We start from the raw sequence: 18,229 nt of genomic DNA, 5'->3' as shown, positions 1-18,229 counted from the left end.
AACATCCCAGCAATAGTACTAAAGACTCATGCTCCAGAACTAGCACATCCCTAGCCAAGTTCCAGTACAGCTACAACATTTGGCACCTACCCAGCAACGTGGAAAATTGCCCAGGTATGTCCTGCTCATTAAAAGCAGGACAGATCCAAACTGGCCAATTACCACTCCATCAGTCATCTCAATCATCAGTAAAGTGATGGAAGACGCCGCCAACAGTGCTATCAAGTGGCACTTACACAGCAGTAACCTGTTCACTGATGCTCAGTCTGGGTTCCTTCGGGCAAAACTACTCAGCTCCTGACCTCACTACAGCCTAGTTCTGACATGGAGAACAGAGCTGTACTCAAGAGGAGAGTGTGACTGCTCTTGACATGATGGCCACATCTGATCAAGTGTGACATTGAGGAACCCTGGCAAAATTGAAGTCAACAGAAATCGGGGGGAAATCTCTCCACTGGTTGGAGTCATACGCAGCACAAAGGAAAATAGTTGTGGTTGTTGGAAACCAATCATCTCAGTTCCAGGACATGGTTACAGGAGTTCCTCAAGATGTGTCCCAGGCTCAACCATTTTCAGCAGCTTCATCAATTACCTTCTTTCCATCGTAAGGTCAGAAGTGGAATTGTTCCCTGATGATTGCACAATGTTCAGCACTAATCGTAAATCCTCAGATACTGAACAGTCCAAATCCATATGCAGTAGGAAGGAGACAATGTACAAGCTTGGGCTGGTAAGCAGCAAGTATCGAGTAACTCACCTCCTGACTTCCCAAAGCTGTTTATCAAAGTCAGGAGTGTGACAGAATACTCTCCACGTGCTTGGATGAATGTGGCTCCAACAACGCTCAAGAAGTTCGACACCATCTAGGACAAAGCAGTCTGCTTAATCGGTACCTTTTCCAGCAACTTAAACATTCGCTACCTTTATCACTGACACGCAATGGCAGCAGTGTGTACAACATACGAGATGCACTACAGCAATTCACCAAGGCTCCTTCGACAGCACATTCTAAAGGCATGGGAATAACGTCACCTGCAACTTTCCCTCTAAGTCACATACCGACCTGGCTTGAAACTACATGGTTGTTCCTTCATTATTGCCAGGTCACAATCCTGGAATTCCCTTCCTTACACACTGTGGATGAAACTGGATCAAACCAACAGGTCACAGTTCAAGAAAACGGCTCACCGTCACCTTCTCACAGGCAATTAAGGATGGGCAACTAATGTTGGCCTTGCCAGCAAAGCTCACCTCCCATACAGTCATAGAGCAATACACAGAAAACGGGGCTTCGACCCAACAGGTCCATGCCGACCATGGTGCCTCCCAGCTAGTCCCAATCACCCACGTTTAGCTCATATCCCTCTAATCGTTTCCCATCCATGTACTTATCCAAATGTTTTTTAAATGATGCAATTGTGCCTGCCTCAACCACTTTCTCTGGCACTATGAAAGAATTTAAAGCGAGACAGCCACAAAACTAATAACGACCTTTCAACATACTGTTGGCATATTGCACATTGTATTTATGGTTTGGGGAGGTGGGGTGGAAGGGAGGGGGGAAGAGGGGAGAGAGGAGGAAAAATTATGAGGAGAAGGAGGGAGGAAATGAGGACACAGAAAGACCAAAGGAAGGAGTAAGAAAAATGAGACATGAGAAAGAAAATGAACAAATTGGGGAAGAAATGAAAGAGAGTGCGACTACAATTGAATAGCACAACAGAATGGGAATGGATCAACAGTGACTGAAAGAGAAAGACACATAACTGCCCAATCTAAACTGTTCACCTATGTTTCTAGTTACATAATAGCAGATGCATGGAAGTTGCCTCCTTCTCCTAGGGACACACTCACTGAATACAGTATCTTTATTGCATCAGCAGTTATTTAGATCCCTATTCTATGCCATCCCTCTCATGCCATACCCATTTCATTGCTATCTTCCCACCCTTTCTTACTTTGCCATCCCCATCCCAATCCCTCGGATGTTCCTCCCTCCTATGCCATCTTCTTGCTCTCCCTGATATGTCCGCCGCTCCCCATGCCATCACATGCCCCCCCCCCCCCCTCCTTTACATGCCATTTCCCTTTCTCCTCCCTCTCATGGTGACTCCACTTTTCCCCTCTCTAGCCCACCCTCCCATGCCTTCTATCCCTCCATGCCATCCAACTGATCAGGCCATTCCCCACCAACCCTCCCATGCCATCCTCATGCCCCTCTCACCAACCGCACCCCCCTCATATGTCATGCACCCCCATACCATCTCCGCCTCTCCCTTCATGACGTCTCTTGCTCTTCCATGCTGTCTCCCCTTCCCTCTCTCTCTCTTCTGTGCCTGCACTTCCCCCCCTCCCCCTTCCCTCACTCTTCTTTCCCCTTCCCCATTTCTCTCCATCAAATATCACATTTAAAGAATGGTTAGTTGGGGAAGTGGCTAAATGGCATCTGAATCTTCCAGCTCTGCAGGAGAAAAGGGAATGAAATTGGAGGTATGGAAAAGAGGGAAAACGGATTTTAAAATAAAGGAGCCAGGGCACACAGAAAAACAGTCAGAATTTTTTTTAAAAGACACTGATCATATGTGATATGTCCTAACCCAAGTACATTCAAGCCTTCAGACTCCATTCACATTAATTTCTTTACTGTAATTTCAAACATTAATGGTAGGCCTGGTCACCTGTTCCATATTGAGCAGAGACAGATAAGCTCTTTACTTCAGGCACTAAGGTGTAACCCATCTTCCAAAACACTGACATTACTGCAACTCTGATTCTGGATCAATAAAAGGCTACAAACGTTTAGTGACAGCGGCGAAAGGTCAAGAGGTATCTACAACAAAGCAGCAAAGCTGTCAGCTGACGACTGTCTAATAACTTTTAGCAGAGTGTTTGATCCTCCCGGTACGTAGACAAAAAAAGGTACATACAGAAAAAAAGTACAGCCTAAAAGTAGGTTCTTCAGCATTCTCTTCCAACGACATACTTCAGTCCTGTCATAAGCTACAGCAATGGATACACTCTGTCTCTACCATTACTAAAATATACAGTGCTTAATGACATGATCATCTGACTGAGAACAAAAATAGACCCCTTTCCACTCTGCTTAGTTGTCCAACTACGTCTGCTCCATCCTAATGATACAAACAGAAGTTCTTCTGGGAAGACACACAATGTGACCTTCAGCTCTGCGTGTATGTTGGATTATAATTGCTCCGCAGATTTGGCGACCACCAGAACTACATATTTAACACTATAAAGGGGAATCATTCCAATACAGCTCCATGGTTACGGGAAACATCCAACGAAGGTAATTTTTCACAGCAATCTACCCTTAACATTAACAAGGATTATCACAAACTAATTTTACATTCTCCTGTTTATGTGAGTGGATGGTTAATTAGTGTACCTATCCAAGTTAAGTCAGCTGCTTTCCCGTGCATTGGCAGAGTTCAGTATGAATCAAAAATACAAAATGATCACAGGGCTGCTGTTTTACTGGGTAAGATGCCCTTCGGAGAGTCGGTGCAGGCTCGATGGGCCAAATTTACCTCCTTCTGCACTGTAGAGATCCGACAGTTACAAGATTCCTAAACATTTTTAGGAATCTAAGCTGTCAATGGGATTTTCTGAATTAACAATTCTACAGGAAAGGATTCAGCTCTTGGGCAATTTCTAATACTATATCTGCATTTCCCCCCCCCCCCCCCCCCCCCCCCACCTCCGTCCCCCATTATTAAACTGTCAAGGAGAACAAACTGAAAGAACTTTATCATCAACTCACAATCTAGCTATCCTCCAGAACATGACCAAGTTACTGAATTCACTATACTGCGACGATATTGAACTCCAAATGTGGCTAGAACCTGAAGGAGAATCAATAGCAAAACAGTGATTCTGCTAGTCCACCAACATCTGATAAAGATTTTAAGTTGATTTTTCCAGTATACAAAATAGGGTTGGGTCAGTACCACTTTACACACACTAAATGAAGCCCCTAGCATTGGCACCAAACACTGCTGACCAGATGTTGCACAGCAAAGATCCCGGCACCCTGTTCTACGTGTAAAATAAAAACAACCCTTTCTCTGTCGTGCCTTTCATGACCCTGAGATGTCCCAAAATGCATCGCAGCTTTTGAAGTGTTGTAACTTGCAGCCAATTTGCTCACAGCAAGCTCCCACCGGCAGCAAAGTGATAATGAGCAGGTAGTCTGTTTTAGTCATGTCAGTTTAGGGATCAAAATCAATCAGGACTGAGGAGAACACTCCTGTTCTTCGGCATAGTGGTATTGTCACTGGAATAGTAATCTAGAGACCTAGGGTAATGCTCTGGGATCTGGGGTCGAATCCCGCCAAGGCAGATGGTGAAATTTGAATTCAATACAAATCTGGAATGGTCTTAATGATGACCAGAAAACCATTGTCGACAATCATATTAAAAACCCATCTGGTTCACTAAAGTTCTTTAGGGAAGGAAATCTGCCGTCCATACCCAGTCTGGCCTATATGTGACTCCAGAGCCACAGCAATCTGGTTGACTCTTAAATGCCCTCTAAAATGGCTAAGCAAACTACTCAGTTCAAGGGCAGTACGGATGGGTAATATATGCTGGCCCCCAGCAATGGCCACATCCCTTGAATGAATTAAAAAAAACACAAGATCTTTACCATCTCAGCCAAAAGACTTCACTATCACCAGAATCTTTCACTACGGCAATGAAGGAACGGCCTAAATTTTGTGCTCAAATCTTTGAATGGGGACTTGAGCCTGCAACTTCCAGAGACCTCATGGGCCAATGCTGCCACTGGCACTGGGTACATATCACATGTAAGTAGCCTTTATTAATCTGAGTCCCATGACAGTAAGCACCGCCAGGGTTACTCAGCTTGTACACAATGAAGGATGCCCCAAGAAAATATTAAAGACACTGAACTACAGAGCGATGTCTTAAAGATGTTATTAATGTAAGGTTGCATCTGTCAAAATAAATTATGAAAATCACTGGTCACCAAGGGTATGCCTTGTCCCCTCCAAATAATACACTTCCTGTTTTCCAACGCTTCCTCAGTAATTAACAAGTATCAGCCGTGGCTCAGTGTTAGCAATCTAGCCTCCGATTTAGAGATTGTGGGTTCAAACTCCACTTCAGAGATTTGAACAAATAATTCAGTGCAGTGCAGTGGGACTTCTGCATATCCAGAGGTGTTGTCTTGCAGATTTGGTGTTAAATTTAGGCCCCATTTGCACTCTCAATAACATGTTTTTTAAAAATCCACAATATTCAAACGGAGGAAGTAAGTTTTTCTGGCGTCCTGGTCAACAATAATTATCCAACAAATGCAGATTATCTTGTAATTTAATGTCATTGCAACATGGACTATACACTAAAATTACTCCAGACAGATGCTATTTGCAAAATATAGAAATATCTATTGAGCTGCCTTGGTTAAACTCTTCAGAGCAATAAAATGCTGCTCTTAAGTTTAAACACTGGATGAGACTACTAATTAAGGTCTTTTGGCATCAATCACTATATATTTGTCACATGGTTCCAGGCTTGCTTTGAAAGACCATAATATGGCATTTTTTCAATCAGTGCATATGTATCGATAAGTTATAAACAAAAAGATTTGTATTTATATAGCACCTTTTATATCAGGTCATCCCAAAGTGTTTTACAGCCATTTTAGTACTTAAGCAAAGCCATTGTTGTAATGCAGGAGGCGCGACAACCAATGTTTGGACAGGAAGCTCCCACAAACACCAACATGTCCTTAGAATCATAGAATCCCTACAGTGCAGAAGGAGACCATTCAGCCCACTGAGTCTGCACCGACAACAATCCCACCCAGGCCCTATCCCCATAACCCCACACATTTACCCCGCTAATCCCCCTGACACTAAGGGGCAATTTAGCATGGCCAATCAACCTAACCCGCACATCTTTGGAGTGTGGGACGAAACCGGAGCACCCGGAGGAGACCCACGCAGACACGGGGAAAACGTGTAAACAGACAGTGAGCCGAGGCTGTGATTGAACTTGGATTCCTGGCACTGAGGCAGAAGTGCTAACCACTGTGCCACCGTGCTGCCCATTCATGGCCAGATGTTTCTGAAATGTTGATTGAGGGATAAATATTGACCAGGACATCAGAGAGAAACTCCGGCTCCTCTTCGAAATAGAGCCACAGGATCGCTTAAGTCCACCTGAAGAGGCAGACATTGTTTAACATCTCATCTGAAAGAAGGCACCCCTGACAGTGCAGCACTCTCTAAGTGCAGTACTGGACTGTCAGCTTGGATTATGGTGTCTGCTGTGGGATTTTTATTTCCAAAACTACTTTTCTTTAAACTGAATTAAAATTTCACACTCGAATGGTGGGATCTGCACTCTCATTCTGTGTATTATTAGTCCAGGCATCAGGATTACTCAAGTAGCATAACCATTATATATCAATGATTTCTGCTGGTAAATCCTATTATCTGGACAGTAACTTACAGAGAATCACTACAGTGCAGAAGGAGGCCATTCGGCCCATTGAGCCTGCACCGACAACAGTCCCAGCCAGGCCCTATCCCGTAACCCCACGCATCCACCCTGCTAATCCCCCTGACACGAAGGGCCAATTTAGCATGGCCAATCCACCTAACCCGCACATCTTTGGACTGTGGGAAGAAACCGGAGTACCAAACCCACACAGACAGAGAGAGAACGTGACATCCATACATAGTTTCTTGTCAAAATGATAAAAAGCACTTCACAAGGGAATGTGGATAGACCCTTTTCCAAAAGAAGATGGCATAGGAGCATGGCAACTTCTTGCGAGCTGTGCATACATACCCTCTAATTCTATCTTTTACTCTTGTTCTATGCTTTTAAAATTCATCCTCTCCTTTCCTTCTTTATGGACGATATGCTTTGTCTATATAGCGCGTAAGAAACAATACTTTTCACTGTATACCAATACATATGACAATAATAAATCAAATCAAATAAAACATGTTGCAAAAGAGAAAACATTAAGATAGGATTTTGCACATGGGGAAGACAAAGCAAAGCAGATGGGTTTATAGAAAGTTGCAGAGAGCTGAAGTATGATGGCTAAAGGGTTTTGCACTAATATAGTAAAAAAAAGGATAGAATGAAAGTGTCAACAGAGGGAGGGGGATGAGAGATTATTTGAATATCTGGGGAGACTGCCTTGGGGGGGGGGGGCAGAGGTACAGAAGGATTTGAGGTTATAAAAAAAACAAGTCCATGCTGTGATGTGGTGTACCTATCAGGGGCTGTAATGCTGCTCACAGAATCGCCTGCCAATGCTCGCCATCAAGGCTGGAATTTGAAAACCAGTCACATGACCAAAGTGCCCATCAAGAGGAGCAGGTAACATTGGACCTACAATGTGCGAAACGAAACAGGTCATCTGGTCACTACAACATTGCTGTCTGCGGGAGCTTGCTGTGCGTAAATTGGCTGTGGCATTTCCTGCACTACACCAGTGACTCTGCTTCAGAGTCCTCAGGTTGTGCATTTTTTGGACGCAAAGCTCTCCACCATTTATTATCGAATGTCTACGTCTGTTGTGGACTAACTGATATAGAGACTGATGACTATGATTAATCAACAACAATTAATCAATACCACACAGATGTCTTGTTAGAAGATAGACGCTTTTGGAATGAATTGGAAATGACAGGAAGCAGAGTGGGGTAATGGTGGATGTATATTTTTCGGACTGGGTGGTTTGCTGTGATGTTTCTCCAGTGCGGTTTCTATTACTCTGTAATGTTTATAAACAACTTAAGGCTCTGGTGTAGGGAGTATCATTGAAAGTTTACAGATGATTTGAAACTTGGTAAAGGAATAGTTACTGATGAGGATAGTTATTGATTTCAATATGACAAAATATATTGGTGGTGAAATGAGCAAAAACATGACAGTTAGAGTTCAACGTAGTCCTGTGTGAAATAATGCACTTGGAGAAGGCTAATATGGAAAGACAGTGTAAGTGGCACAATTTTGAAAAATGCTGATGAGAAGATGATCAACATATCCATAAAAGTGACAGGGCAACTTGATAATGTGGTTTAAAAATAAGGACAGGGGTTACTTAGATTTATAAACGGAAGAACAGAATTTAAAAGCCAAGAGATCGTGCTAAAATTTTATAAATCACTAGGCTAGCTCCCAGTTGGAAAACTGTAGAAAAATCTAGACACCACAATGCAGGAAAGACATGAAGGCCTTGGAAAGAGAGGAGAGGAGGTTGATCAAGGTGTTATCAGGAGTGAGGAACTTCAGTTATAAGAAATTGGAAGTATTTTCCATGGAGGTGAAGAAGTGACCAAATAGAGGTTTTCAAGGTGTTAAAAGAGTTTGATAGAGATGGAGAACAATTATTATCACTAGAAAACAGGGCAATAATGAGAAGTCATAAATTAAAAGCCATTGGCCACAGATCTAAAGGGGAGGTGAGAAATCTTTCATGGACTTTTTGGGATCTCGAGAAGTTTCTTACAAAGGTGGTGATAGCTGACCCATTAATAATTTTAAAAGGGAATTAGACAGGTAGTTGAGAACGGAAAACTTGCAAGATTTGACATAAAAAGCAGGAATGTGGAATAATGCTCTTGCCAATTATTTATTTTGTCTAACACTTCATATCAATGTATCAGGTTTAGTTTATTTATTAGTGTCACAAGTAGGTTTACATTAACACGGCAATGAAGTTACTGTGAAAATCCCCTAGTCGCCACACTCCAGCACCTGTTCGGGTACACGGAGGGAGAATTTAGCATGGCCAATGCATCTAACCTGCACGTCTTTCGGACTGTGGGAGGCAACCAGAGCACCTGGAGGAAACGCACGCAGACACGGGGAGAATGTGCAGACTCCAGACAGACAGCGACCCAAGCTAGGAATCGAATCCGGGTCCCTGGCGCTGTGAGGCAGCAGTGCTAACCACTGTGCCACCCCAACTGAATCAAGGATATTTAGTTTCTGAAACCTAGAAGCAAAAATTTGACATCCTCACAATCTGCACACAAACTGCGCAAGGTAGTCTGCTGAGAAGTCCCTATAGGGGAAGGGAGTCAAGGTGGGGGAGGGAGGGAAACAGGAAAGTGGAGCCCAAGACCACGACGAGATCTGCCACGATCTTATCAAATGGTTAATTCGTGCTCCCCAGCCCTGTGTTGCTAGGGACTGATCTTCGGGTAAACGTTCTCCAAGGCGGCCTTCACGACACATGACACCGCAGGGTCACTGAGCAGAAACTGATAGCCAAGTTCCGCAGACATGAGGACGGCCTCAACCGGGATCTTGGGTTCATGTCACACTATTTGTAACCCCCACAACTTGCCTGGACTTGCAAAATCTCACTAGCTGTCCTGTCTGGAGACAATACACATTTCTTTAACCTGTGCTGAATGCTGTCTCCACGCACATTGTCTGTACCTTTAAGACTTGATTAGCTGTACTAGCACTCCAATCATTATTCTGTAAATTGAGTTTGTGTCTCTGTACGCCCCGTTTGTGAGCACACCTCCCACTCCACCTGACGAAGGAGCAGCACGCTCCGAAAGCTAGTGGCATTTGCTACCAAAAAAAACCCGTTGGACTTTAACCTGGTGTTGTGAGACTTCTTGATCGGTAAGGGAATTAGGGGTTATAGGGATCAGGCGGGTAAGTGGAACTGATCCACTTCAGATCAGCCATGATCTTATTGAATGGCGGGGCAGGCTCGAGGGGCTAGATGGCCTACTCCTATTTCTTATGTTCTTACTGTGTTTACCCCAGTCCAACGCCGGCATCTCCACATCATTGCTAGGGACTGCACAGGCACAATGGGCTGAATGGTCTCATTCAGTGCTGTAGGATTCCTGACATCAGGTGAATAGCAAAGGGACTGGTGGGGGGGTGGGTGGACTTTCGTGTCTTTTGTTTTGTTTGGATGATTCCTTTTGTTTCCCGGGAATGGGTGGATTCGGGGGGGGGGGGGGGGGGGAGAATGAATGACAAGCAGCTGTTATTGATTCCCACAGCCTCAGAGACACAGAGAGAGAAAAGGGTGGGCCAGGCAGCGCAGCACAGTCGACTCTCCCCCGCCCCCCCGCACCTTGGAACTGCCGCTACCCGCCGGGCTCTTGCCTTTGCCCCCGTACGAGGAACCCGAGCTGCCGCTGCCCGATCGCTCCCGCTCATCGCCCGCAGGCCCCATTTTGGGCCCCGGCCTGTCGACGCCGGCTCCGAGCTGCCGTTGCCCGCTCCTCTCGCGCCCGTCGCCGCCGCCGCCCAGAAACGCCGGCGCAAACTCCCTCCGCCGGCTCCTCGGCTCCTTGGACATTTTGCCCCCTGACTTTAATACCACATCGGTTTGGAGTTTGGATGGGTGGAGGGGGAGCCGATTCGGTTGATGACAACAAAGCGGCAGCAGCGGCACCCGCTCCTCACTGACAGGAGCGCAACCAAACTCCATTGCCGGATGCCTCCCCGCCCCTTTTTCGCTGATGGACAGCCACCTCGACCAATCGGCGGCCGCCGCCGGCCACGCACCCCGCCCCTCGCGCGTGTTAAGTCCCGCCCCCCGGAGGGGGCGGGGCCGGAGAAGGTCAGCATGCTCGGTTGCAGGGGGCGCTTGTCAAAGCAACGCAGCCAACGGGCGGCTGCTGCTCCCTGATAGGTCGGATCCGTGACCTTCTTCCCGGCGGGCCCCGCGCTCCACCCCACTCAAACTGGAGGCGGGAAAAACAGGGCTGGGTAGAGAGTAGGAGGGAGGTGGGGCAATGTGAATTTAGAAACCACAACATAAATTGCACAGCAACGTAGCTTTTCGATTTGCATTATTATTGTCATAGTGAAAAGTAGTGAGCACCTGTAAAAAAAATAAATATTTTTGGATGCATTTGATTTGATTTGTTATTGTCACATAAGAAATTGGGGCAGATATCAGGAGGCGATGGCCTAGTGGTATTAATGATGTGGAGATGCCGGCGTTGGACTGGGGTAAACACAGTAAGAAGTTTAACAACACCAGGTTAAAGTCCAACAGGTTTATTTGGTAGCAAATGCCACTAGCTTTCGGAGCGCTGCCCCTTCGTCAGGTGGGTGGGAGTTCTGATCACAAACAGGGCAAACAGTCCAGGCAAGCTGTGGGGGTTACAGATAGTGTGACATGAACCCAAGATCTCACTGACTGTCCTGTCTGGAGACAGTACACATCTCGTTAGCCTGTGCTTAATGCTCTCTCCACTCACATTGTTTGTATCTTTAAGACTTGATTATCTGTAAAGACTGCATTCCAATCATTATTCTGTAAATTGAGTTTGTGTCTCTATGCTCTGTGAGCACATCTTCCACTCCACCTGACGAAGGGGCAGCGCTCCGAAAGCTAGTGGCATTTGCTACCAAATAAACCTGTTGGACTTTAACGTGGTGTTGTTAAACTTCTTACTAGTGGTATTAAGTAATGTGTTAAAGTTTATTTATTAGTCACAAGCAGGCTTACATTAACATTGCAAATGAAGTTACTGTGAAAATCCCCTTGGCACCACGCTCCAGAGCCTGTTCGGGTACACTGAGGCAGAATTTAGCCAATGCATCTAACCTGCACATCTTTTGGAATGTGGGAGGAAACCGGAGCACCCGGAGGAAATCCACACCAACACAGGGAGAACGTTCAGACTCCGCACAGACAGTGACCCAAACCAGGAATTGAAGCCGGGTCCCAGGTACTGTGAGGCAGCAGTGCTAACCACTGTGCCACAGTAAGCAACGACAGAAATTGCACAGCAAGATAGTTTTTTGATTTGATTTATTATTGTCACATGTACTGGCTGAATTATAAGAAGCAGAAAGTTATGGTTAATGGATATTTTTCAGGCTGGAGGAAAGCTTTTAGTGGAATTCTAAAGGGGTCAGTGTTGGGACTTGCTTTTCCTGATATGTATCAATGATCTAGACAATTTTACAGTTTGGGGATGATATGAAACTTGAAAGTATTGTAAACTGTGAGGAGGACAGTATAGAACTTCAAAAGGTCATATATAATTTGGTTGAGTGGGCAGATTGGTGGCAAATGTAGTTCAATGCAAAGAAGTGTGAAGTGATGCATTTTGACAGGAAGAATATGGATGATCAACATAAAATAAGGGGTTTAATTCTTAAAGGGATGCAGGAGCAGAGGGACCTGGATGACCACAAGAAACTACAAAGGGTTGTGAACGTACCCAATCCATCATGCAAACCAGCCTCCCATCCATTGACTCTGTCTACACTTCCCACTGTCTGGGCAAAGCAGCCAGCATAATTAATGACCCCACGCACCCCGGACATTCTCTCTTCCACCTTCTTCTGTCGGGAAAAAAATACAAAAGTCTGAGGTCACGTACCAACCGACTCAAGAACAGCTTCTTCCCTGTTGCCATCAGACTTTTGATTGGACTTACCTTGCATTAAGTTGATCTTTCTCTACGCCCTAGCTATGACTGTAACACTACATTCTGCACTTTCTCATTTCTTTCTCTATGAACGGTATGTTTTGTCTGTATAGTGCGCAACAAACAATACTTTTCACTGTATACTAATACATGTGACAATGATAAATCAAGTCAGTGTTTCTGTGCATAGATCATTGAAAGTGGCAGGACAGCTGGAGAGAGCAGTTAACAAAACATACAGTATCCTGGATTTTATTAATGGGGCATAGAACACAAGAGCAAGGAGGTTATGCCTGAACTTGTACAAGACACCAGTTCGACCTCAGCTGGAGTATTGTGTTCAGTTCTGGACATTAGAATGTAGCCAATGATAACATTGGCCCTATTGTAGTGTGACCAATAGTAACAGGCTGTAAGGGTCAGCTGACCCAGTGAACTATGTAACCAATGACAAAATAATGCGCTGCTCAGCTGACTCAGTATAAATAAGAAGCAGTTGGGGTTTGTGGGAGCTTGGAATGGCTCAGGGTGAGGTTGTAGGTGTTGGAGTAATGAAGTTTCTTTATTAAAACTTTTTCTTTGCTTTGTAAGTTTTATTTTGTTGCCTACAACTGAAGAGTTTCTTCTGGTGGAACAACCTGGATGCCACACTATAGGAAGGATGTGGATGCAGAAGGGGTTTACAAGAATGGTTCCAGGGATGAGAAACTTCAGTTATAAGGATAGATTGGAGAGGTTGAGATTGTCCTCCTTGGAGAGGAGAAGCCTAAGAAGGGATTTGATAGAGATGCTCAAAATGAGGGGACTGGAGAGAATAGATGGGGAGATTCTGTTTCTGATTCTTTAACAATCAAGGAGAAGGCACCAATTGAAAGTGATTTGCAGAAAGAAGCAACTGTGATGTGGAACAAAGTCTTTTTCTGGAATGCATTGCTCGGAAGTGTGATGGAGGAAAATTAAATTGAGGCATTCAATGATTGTTTCTATTCAAATAGTGTGGAAAAGGCAGGGGAATAGTGCTAAATCAATGCTAATTTGGAGAGCTGGTGCAGTGATGGGTCAAATGGCCTCTTTCTGTGCAATAACAATTGTGATAAATAATGCAGTGCCCAATCCTGTCCTGTGAAGGACACTTTGTTAAAGAAACATTGGAATTTAAGGGACTGAAAATTGAAATAGTGCTTATGTATCCTGCCTAATTAATTGAATATCTGCTAGCAATGAGTGACACCTAAAGAGGTGACCCCTTCAGATGCATGTGCTGCTCAGTCTATAAGGAAAATGGTTTTCTTTTGAAATAGGATATATTAAGAGTTTGATGCACCTCTCCAGTTTCTTTGTCTTTTAAATTGAGTTTTTCCTTGTAGAAAGGGAAAGAGTCTTTGGTAGTAATATTTACTGAACTGATGTAATTGAAGTACCTTTTACAAGGACAAAATAAAGTGGCTATATTCACAAGTACAGTATAGAGCGACACTAGCTGGTTAATGCAAGAGACAAGTGTCACAACTTTTAAAATGTCTGAGATTAAGAAAGGATTACAAAGCAGGTTGAACAGTCTATCTAACTATTTAGGGTAATAGTTCACTTGATTTATTGTTACATGTATTGGGATACAGTGAAAAGTATTTCTTGCACGCTAGAGACAAAACACTGTTCATAGAGTACATAGGGGAGAATAATTAAGGTGCAGAATATAGTGTTGCAGTTACAGATGGGGTGTAAAGCAAGATCAGCTTAATATGATGGGTCCATTCAAAAGTCTGATGGCAGCAGGGAAGAAGCTGTTGAGTTAGTTGGTATGTGTTCTCGGACTTCTGTATCTTTTTCCTGATGGAAGGTGGTGGGTGTCTGGGGTCCTTGATTATGCTTATTCTCTGTGGTTCACTTTTTTAAAATAAAAAATGATTATTACTTTGTAATAAATAGCTTAATGTGTGACCTGTTAATTGATAAGGCAAGAAAGTATATACACACTTTTCTTCTAAATATGAAATTACTATGATCTCCTGTGAATTTAAAATAAATCAAAAGGCAAAACAGAAAGTTAGTTTAGTTTGTCACAAGTAGGCTTGCATTCACACTAATGAAGTTACTGTGAAAATCTTTACATTGCATTAAAAAAAGTCAAGTCCTGGAAACACAACAGCTCAGGATGCTTGGAGAGGAGAAGGTAGGGTTAATGCGTCAGATCACTGCCCTTTTATTGGGACCAGGGATGTTGTAGATTAACAGTTTACAAGGGGGCAGGGAGAGGAAATGTAATCTTCTGTGATTTAGATGAAGGGATGATTATAGAAGTGATTTTCTGTCATTTGAACATCTAATTTACAAAGAAAGGATTAGTTCCATGAAAATCTTTTTTTTCTTTTTGCTACCAATCCTCAAAGGAATTGTGCTCTTTAATCTGGTATTAATTATAATTGTCTCTAGTAATATGATGCCTGCAAGAGCAAAAGTGTAAATTATTGCTTATTTCTGTTCATTATTTTTATTCATTTGTGGGACATGGGCATCACTGGCTGTTAGAGATTTTTTATTTAAGTTTGAGATACAACCCTTTAAATTCATAAAACATTAATACAATATTTCCTAAGTTTTTACACTTGGAGCACCTTGCTTGCTCTAAAGAGCATATGGATTTCCTGCAGTCATTAAAGTCACCACATAAATGCAGGTCCTTTTCTAAGGATGGTTGTTGTGGGAAAATACACTTTTCTATGTTGAGGCACAGGCCAGAAACTCCAAGATGTTTTGTGAAGTTAACCTGGACTAAGTTTTACATTTGAGTTTGGTATTGGTGAGCAGAAGGTGGTTCACTCCAGGTATTATTCCAATGATCCACGAAAGCGTTTATCAAACAAATTTTATTTAAGAACACAGTTAGAATATAACAAAGAATTAGCTTGGTTTTACCAATTACAAGACTTAAACATGGCACAGTATAATTCTTAACAGCTAGCTATCTTTGTTCCAATTTAAAGCAATACCCCCATTGGCATATGCCCTTCAGAATTAGTTAGTATTAAAACAAGTATGCTCATGTGATGCTAAATTTTCCAGCTTTTAACCCCAATGGATAGAAATCCAAACAGCAGTTTTCCGAGAAGAATATATCTCGAGGCAGCAAAGTAGAGAAGTAAACCTAGTCTCTAGCAGCTTTCAGTCTTCGGAGACAGGAAAGAATACCCCCCCTCTCTGCAGCTTCCAAAACAGCAACGCTCAGACAGCAGAGAAAGGAAAAAGAGTCGCTGCTCTCTCAATTCCAAACAGAATATGAAAACAGCAACTAAGCTAGAGTTCTCTGTAAAAACCTAACTGTTTCCAGTCATATAACCTGACCTGTCAATCATCCCAATTAAGTTCAACTCTGCAATCTGGGGGAACATTAAAACAAAGAACAGTGCATTTAGTTCAGATTGAAATAAACATGATATCAATTATACTGCTTCAGTAACAATAGAGGAACCAGTTATAGATAAAACAACTCTGATAAAATGCCAGGGATCACTCAAAATATTTCTGCAGCAAAACATGATTAAAATATATTTCTTAAAGGCACAATATCATCATAAATAGGGAATGCATTCAGTGTAGAATGCCATGATCTGTACATTACCTGACCTTGGACTGTTTGTTGATATGATTGTGATATTAATACTGTCGTAGTCTGTCTGGTTCAGTGGGTAGCACTCTTAGCCTTCAGTCAGAAGGTTCCATTTTCAAGTCCCATTCCAGAAACTTGAGCACAAAAATTATAGGCTGACTACTTTACTGAGTGAGTGCTGCACTGTTGAAGCTATTAGATGAGATATTAAAACAAAACCTGCCCTCTGTCTCTTTCCAATATCGTATTCAAGTGGCTATTAATATACAGTGCTAGGCAATGAGAATTGGCAAGTTATTTGAACTTTGGGCATAGCATTTCAGTGTCTTCTGCCCCCACGGTATACTTCTGTGGGGATTGGGTATACTTCTGTGGGGCAGGCTATTTTTCTCTTCCTAATCCAGGAGCACCAAGGCCATTTGTAACATCTCTATTACCTAGTTAAGTATAAAGTAGGCACTGAACCTGGGATTTCCCTATTAGTTACTCGTTGCCTTAACTGGAATTGTAATGGGGTTGGGAGGGCAGGAGAAGCAAGAATTGAATGTAGCCCAATCTATCACGTAAAACAGCCTCCCATCCATTGATTCTGTCTACACTTCCTGCTGCCCCGGCAAAGCAGCCAGCATAATTAAGGACCCCATGCACCCTGGACATTCTCTCTTCCAGCATCTTCCGTCGGGAAAAGTCTGAGGTCACGTACCAACCGACTCAAGAACAGCTTCTTCCCTGTTGCCATCAGACTTTTGAATGGACTTATCTTGCATTAAGTTGATCTTTCTCTACACCCTAGCTATGACCGTGACACTACATTCTGCACTCTCTCGTTTCCTTCTCTATGAATGGTATGCTTTGTCTGTATAGTGCACAAGAAACAATACTTTTCACTGTTAATACATGTGACAATAATAAATCAAATGTATTTGTATACAATGAAAAGTACTGTTTATTGCGTGCTACGCTATGCTTTGACTGTATAGCATGCAAGAAACAATATTTTTCATTGTTGATACATGTGACAATAAATCAAATCAAAATATGTTTTTCACTATGCCTCCAGGGTTTTGGACATCAACCAGTGCAGCAGGTTTAGCAATGGGAATCTGATCCTTTTTAGGCACCATGCAGTTCACAATTGTTGCTTAATTGACAATTCAAAGAACTTGCACTCAACAAGGTCGTCATAAAAAATGAAACATCTAAGTTTTTTTGTGTTATTAAAATGTTGCTGCTCCCATACACTACACCAATGTTTCCCTCCTCCTCTGACCAAAAAAAAGGCCATTATGGACCATTTTGACCTCCGCCGGCTGCGCCCTCTGCTGCGCTCCAGGGGGAAGCGGCAGCCTTTTTGGCGCCGGAAAGGAGGCCGGAAGCTCGCGGTGGAGAGCCTGACAACCGGCGGTTGGAGGCGAGAGGAGCTTGAGGGAGGTAAGATGGAGATGGGAAGAAGGAACGGAAATGGTGTTTACCTCAAAGTCCCAGCTGTTGCCGTCCCTGGGGGGGTTAACAGTGAAAGGGAATTCCCCGGGGGGAGGAGAGGGGGGTTTGCTGTAGAAACAGCAGCTTAAACCCCCCCCCACACTCAACAAGAGTAACACCCAACACTTTCTGCTGTTAAAACTTATTTTTTTGGCTTTTAAATAAATATATAGATTTTCCTCTTAAGTTTCAGTTTTCCCCCTGTTAAATTGTGTCTAAAAAAAATCGATTTTTAAAAAAATAATTTATTTCTCTCCATTTTTTCCCCCCTGTATAAATATATATTTTTAAATGCTATTCTTTGTAAATTCCCTAAAAAAGGATCAGAGTCCCATTGCTAAACCTGCCGCATTGTCCAAACTCTGGAGGCAAAACATATCTTGTACTGTATGAAATATCATTAGCCTGCAGTGTATGTGAGGTAAAGAATATCACACACGTATGAATACTTAACCAATTTTACCTAATATCCTTGCCTTTTAGCTGTGACAAAGGGTTACCTGGACTCAAAACCTCAGCCCTGTTCTCTCCTGAAAGGTGCTGCCAGACCGGCTGAGATTTTCCAGGATTTTCTCTTTCTGGTTGCCTAATATCTACGTCCACAAACAACTGTATATGGGGAAATTCTGCCTTTTCACTGCAATGTGACTCAGGGTCGAACAGTCAGAAATTGGAACTTGGTGAAACGAAAACAATTTTTATA

General features: G+C 43.2%; 2 protein-coding genes across 8 annotated transcripts in view; one reads left to right on the top strand and one right to left on the bottom strand.

Moving 5' to 3' along the window:
- The window catches only part of scaper (S-phase cyclin A-associated protein in the ER), a 347,336-nt gene extending 336,838 nt beyond the window's left edge, over positions 1-10,498 (bottom strand). For 2 of the 6 annotated variants that reach the window (XM_078199948.1, XM_078199949.1), the window contains exon 1: positions 10,118-10,498. In XM_078199948.1, the coding sequence (XP_078056074.1) occupies positions 10,118-10,477 (360 nt within the window). In that variant the 5' untranslated portion in view covers positions 10,478-10,498. Of the gene's footprint in view, positions 1-2,927; positions 3,049-10,117 lie in introns of those variants that run through there. The other 4 variants (XM_078199950.1, XM_078199951.1, XM_078199952.1 and 1 more) reach the window with 2 other exon arrangements.
- Positions 3,163-18,229, top strand: part of rcn2 (reticulocalbin 2) — a 44,565-nt gene continuing 29,498 nt past the window's right edge. Inside the window, exon 1 of one of the 2 annotated variants that reach the window (XM_078199993.1) lies at positions 3,163-3,307. The gene's annotated coding sequence lies outside the window, so the exon portion shown is untranslated. Of the gene's footprint in view, positions 3,308-17,401; positions 17,476-18,229 lie in introns of those variants that run through there. The other variant, XM_078199992.1, reaches the window with a different exon arrangement.

The sequence above is a fragment of the Mustelus asterias genome, chromosome 29, assembly GCF_964213995.1.
Source record: "Mustelus asterias chromosome 29, sMusAst1.hap1.1, whole genome shotgun sequence".
NCBI lineage: Eukaryota > Metazoa > Chordata > Chondrichthyes > Carcharhiniformes > Triakidae > Mustelus > Mustelus asterias.
Note: the sequence above shows the minus strand (reverse complement) of the source record. Positions and strands in the feature narration are given on the sequence as shown.